Source organism: Gekko japonicus, unplaced genomic scaffold (genome assembly GCF_001447785.1).
Source record: "Gekko japonicus isolate JY-2015 unplaced genomic scaffold, Gekko_japonicus_V1.1 scaffold12189, whole genome shotgun sequence".
NCBI classification, from domain to species: Eukaryota; Metazoa; Chordata; class Lepidosauria; order Squamata; family Gekkonidae; genus Gekko; species Gekko japonicus.
Genome location: NW_015197378.1, coordinates 1 through 3,156, shown reverse-complemented (window position 1 = coordinate 3,156; position 3,156 = coordinate 1). Strand labels below are relative to the sequence as shown.

General features: G+C 46.5%; 1 protein-coding gene across 1 annotated transcript; it reads left to right on the top strand.

Annotated features, from left to right (window-relative positions):
• Positions 1 to 422: 422 nt before the first annotated feature.
• On the top strand, positions 423 to 1,475 carry LOC107125033 (testis-specific serine/threonine-protein kinase 1-like). Its single transcript, XM_015428508.1, has one exon. The coding sequence runs from the start codon at positions 423 to 425 to the stop codon at positions 1,473 to 1,475; it is 1,053 nt and encodes a 350-aa protein (XP_015283994.1).
• Positions 1,476 to 3,156: the final 1,681 nt, after the last annotated feature.

Sequence of the window (3,156 nt, the reverse complement as noted above, 5' to 3'; positions counted from 1 at the left end):
AAAAAATAATAATAATAAAAAAATCCACAAGACTCAAAAGATGCTTTCTGGGTATCTATGAAAATGTTTTCTCCTTCCTGAAAACAAGAGCTGAAAACAAGAGCTAAAGTTGGGTTTTTAACCCATAATATTCAGATTATTTCTTTTGTAAGAGGGTGAGCTAGAATGTTATTACCTCTGGCTTCTTAGTTGCTTTATATTAGGTCTGAACAAGGCAAGTTAATTCACTAACTACTCCTCTTAGCTCAGCTTTATGACATCACATGGAGACATCATCCATTACACAATGCTCAAAGTTCTACATCATCCAGCTTCCAAGAAATAGGCTGTCCCTTGATACTACCATGGAATACACATGAATTGACTGCATGCATACATAAACAACGTGATCCGATTTATCTCAGCAGCTACCCCACGGCACCATGGACGATGCCGCAGTGCTCAAAAAGAGAGGCTATGTCATGGCAGGAAACTTAGGAGAAGGATCTTATGCAAAGGTGAAAGCGGCCTACTCTGAACGCCTGAAATTTGACGTCGCAGTAAAAATCATTGACCGGAAGAAAGCGCCTCACGACTTCTTGGAGAGGTTTCTTCCAAGAGAAATAGACATCTTGGCCAAAGTGAATCACCGGTCCATCATCAAAACCTATGAGATCTTTGAGACCTCAGATGGCAAAGTTTACATCGTGATGGAGCTCGGAGTCCAAGGAGACTTGCTGGAATTCATCAAGAGCAAAGGGGCAATGCCAGAAGAAATCGCCCGCAAGATGTTCCGTCAGTTGTGCTCTGCCATTAAGTATTGCCATGACTTGGACATTGTCCACCGGGACTTGAAATGTGAAAACCTCCTTCTGGACAAAGATTATCACATCAAGCTTTCGGATTTTGGCTTCTCCAAACGATTGATTCGTGACGAAGAGGGTAAAATTATCCACAGCAAAACCTTCTGTGGTTCGGCCGCTTACGCAGCCCCCGAAGTGCTGCAAGGCATCCCCTATGAACCCAAGATTTATGATATATGGAGTCTCGGTGTAATTCTATATATAATGGTCTGTGGCTCCATGCCTTACGATGACTCAAATATCAGGAAAATGCTCAGGCTTCAGAAGGAACATCGAGTGCATTTCCCCAAGTCCAAAAACCTATCGACCGAATGCAAAGATCTCATTTATCGCATGCTGCAACCCGACGTGGGCCGGCGGCTGCGCATCGACGAGGTTCTGAGCCACGTCTGGATGCAGTCCTCCAAATCCAGAGGGGTTTCGGCAACTTCTGTCGGAAGGGACGGAGAGTGCTCCCGGACTGTGTGCACACTGAAGTCGGAACCCAAAGTAGAACTGGAGCCAAACCACAAGTCTGAGATCAAGTCACCAGCAAGGTTGGAAGCCGTGGCAGAAGCCGAGGAAGTGGGTCAGGCGGACAGGCCAGGAGATGTCGATGAGATAGTGACTCAGATAGAAAAAACAGAAATCTAAATCACTCTGGGCCAAAGGGTCCCCCTCGCCCTGACTCGCGGTGTGTGCGACAGGCAGCCTGAGCAACCAAGCCGATGGAGGTGGTATTTTAAGGGGCAAAGGAAGGACCAACAGAGGAGAAGACCAGAAAGGGACAGAGACTAAATTAGGAAAGTAGCAAAGGGTTTTCTTTGTAAACACTTATTTTTTTTAACAATTCTATTAAATGGCTTTCTAGATTGATAAATAGAACGCTGAGCTTGTCAACGGCCTGTGAAACTCCATGGGCTCCATTGTGGAGACAGAGGTGCTTTTTAAACAGCCCACGAGTTGTGCGTATCCCGGAATACAGTCCAGGTGCTTTTGAAACACTTGTGAGCCAGTCCTCCTCAGAGGCAGGCAGAGAGGCCTTCTTTGAAACAGCTCCCAGTCAAGATGGTGTGCTCTTCATGAAACTTCCCCGGCCAGTCACAGCAAAGCACAGTGCCTGCATGGGCGAAGGGCCTACCGTCCCACCAATAAAGTGCTGGATGTCGAGGCCAAATCCCACACACTTTAACAAACAGTGGCTGCCTTAGCGCCATTCCCATAGGGCCTCCATGCTCACATGTCTCTAAGCCAGGATAAGCACTAGCCGCCTGAATTTGATTTAGATTTGGGAAGGTTTTCAGCTTACCATGTTGCCGTTTCAGAAGCCCCAGGCTAATCTGAGAACAGATTGCCCAAAGGACTTTGTACAGCGTACAGGAACACTGCCAATAAGAGAGCTTGAATGTACTCTTTGGCACATTTTATATTTTGGGAGGCAGGGAGGCATTCACTCACTCCTCTCACTTCCCGTAATGCGGCACAACCACCAAGTCATTTGCCGCTGATGCTGCCTTACAAATTTATTGGAAGATAGGCGAGGCTTGCCAATCGCTACCGCTTCGAGACTGCCTATCACAAGGGCTGCTTCTTCCTTCCCTGCCCTCCCCAAGCCCAGAAACGACACTGTGCTTTTTGCCTGCTCCACAATAAACAAACGGGAATATTGTCTTTGCAAGCCACGGGGCCAACTGCAATGTAACTTTTTCCTACAAAGGAATACACAGCAGGAAAAAGCAGGTGAAAAACCATCTTGTGGAAACCTGGGGGAGAAAAAACAACCTTGTGGATTTGGCACAAAGATTCAGCTCCTATTTTTTTAAACAGGCATGCCTCTGCTGCGGAAAAGCTTATGGGAAGTTATGGGTCTTCTTTGTGTGTCATTTTGAAAACCAACCAGGAAGAATGTAAGCAGCAGCGGTTCTGAGGGAGGGGTTGGAAAGGCTACATAAATTACATCTCCACCCCCACCCCCCATTTCTTCCTAGCGCTCCCCGAAACCTCTATGATTGAGAACAGAGAAAAGTATTATGCCATTGCCTTACCGCTTACGTAACAATACATTATGTCTAAACTGAGACACGTGCCTGTTATTTATCTTTAAAAAATTACGGCTTGTTTGCATAAATAGGGGTCGCAGAGATTGATTGCATGTTGCTTTCCTGAATAAATAACCCTTACTTCTGGGGAGGGGGCCGGTGGGAGGTCACAAAATACCATTAGCCACTCCCTCACTCAGTGGTGTCAGATCTAGCAGCAACAAACAGCTTTTGAAGTGGAGTAGACAATTTCAGCCGGGGTATTCCTTCTCATAAGGAGCTGCGGTGGCTCAAGT

What these genes read in the sequence shown, in the direction of transcription:
- LOC107125033 (XM_015428508.1), top strand. Translation starts at nt 423, where the DNA reads ATGGACGATGCCGCAGTGCTCAAAAAGAGAGGCTATGTCATGGCAGGA.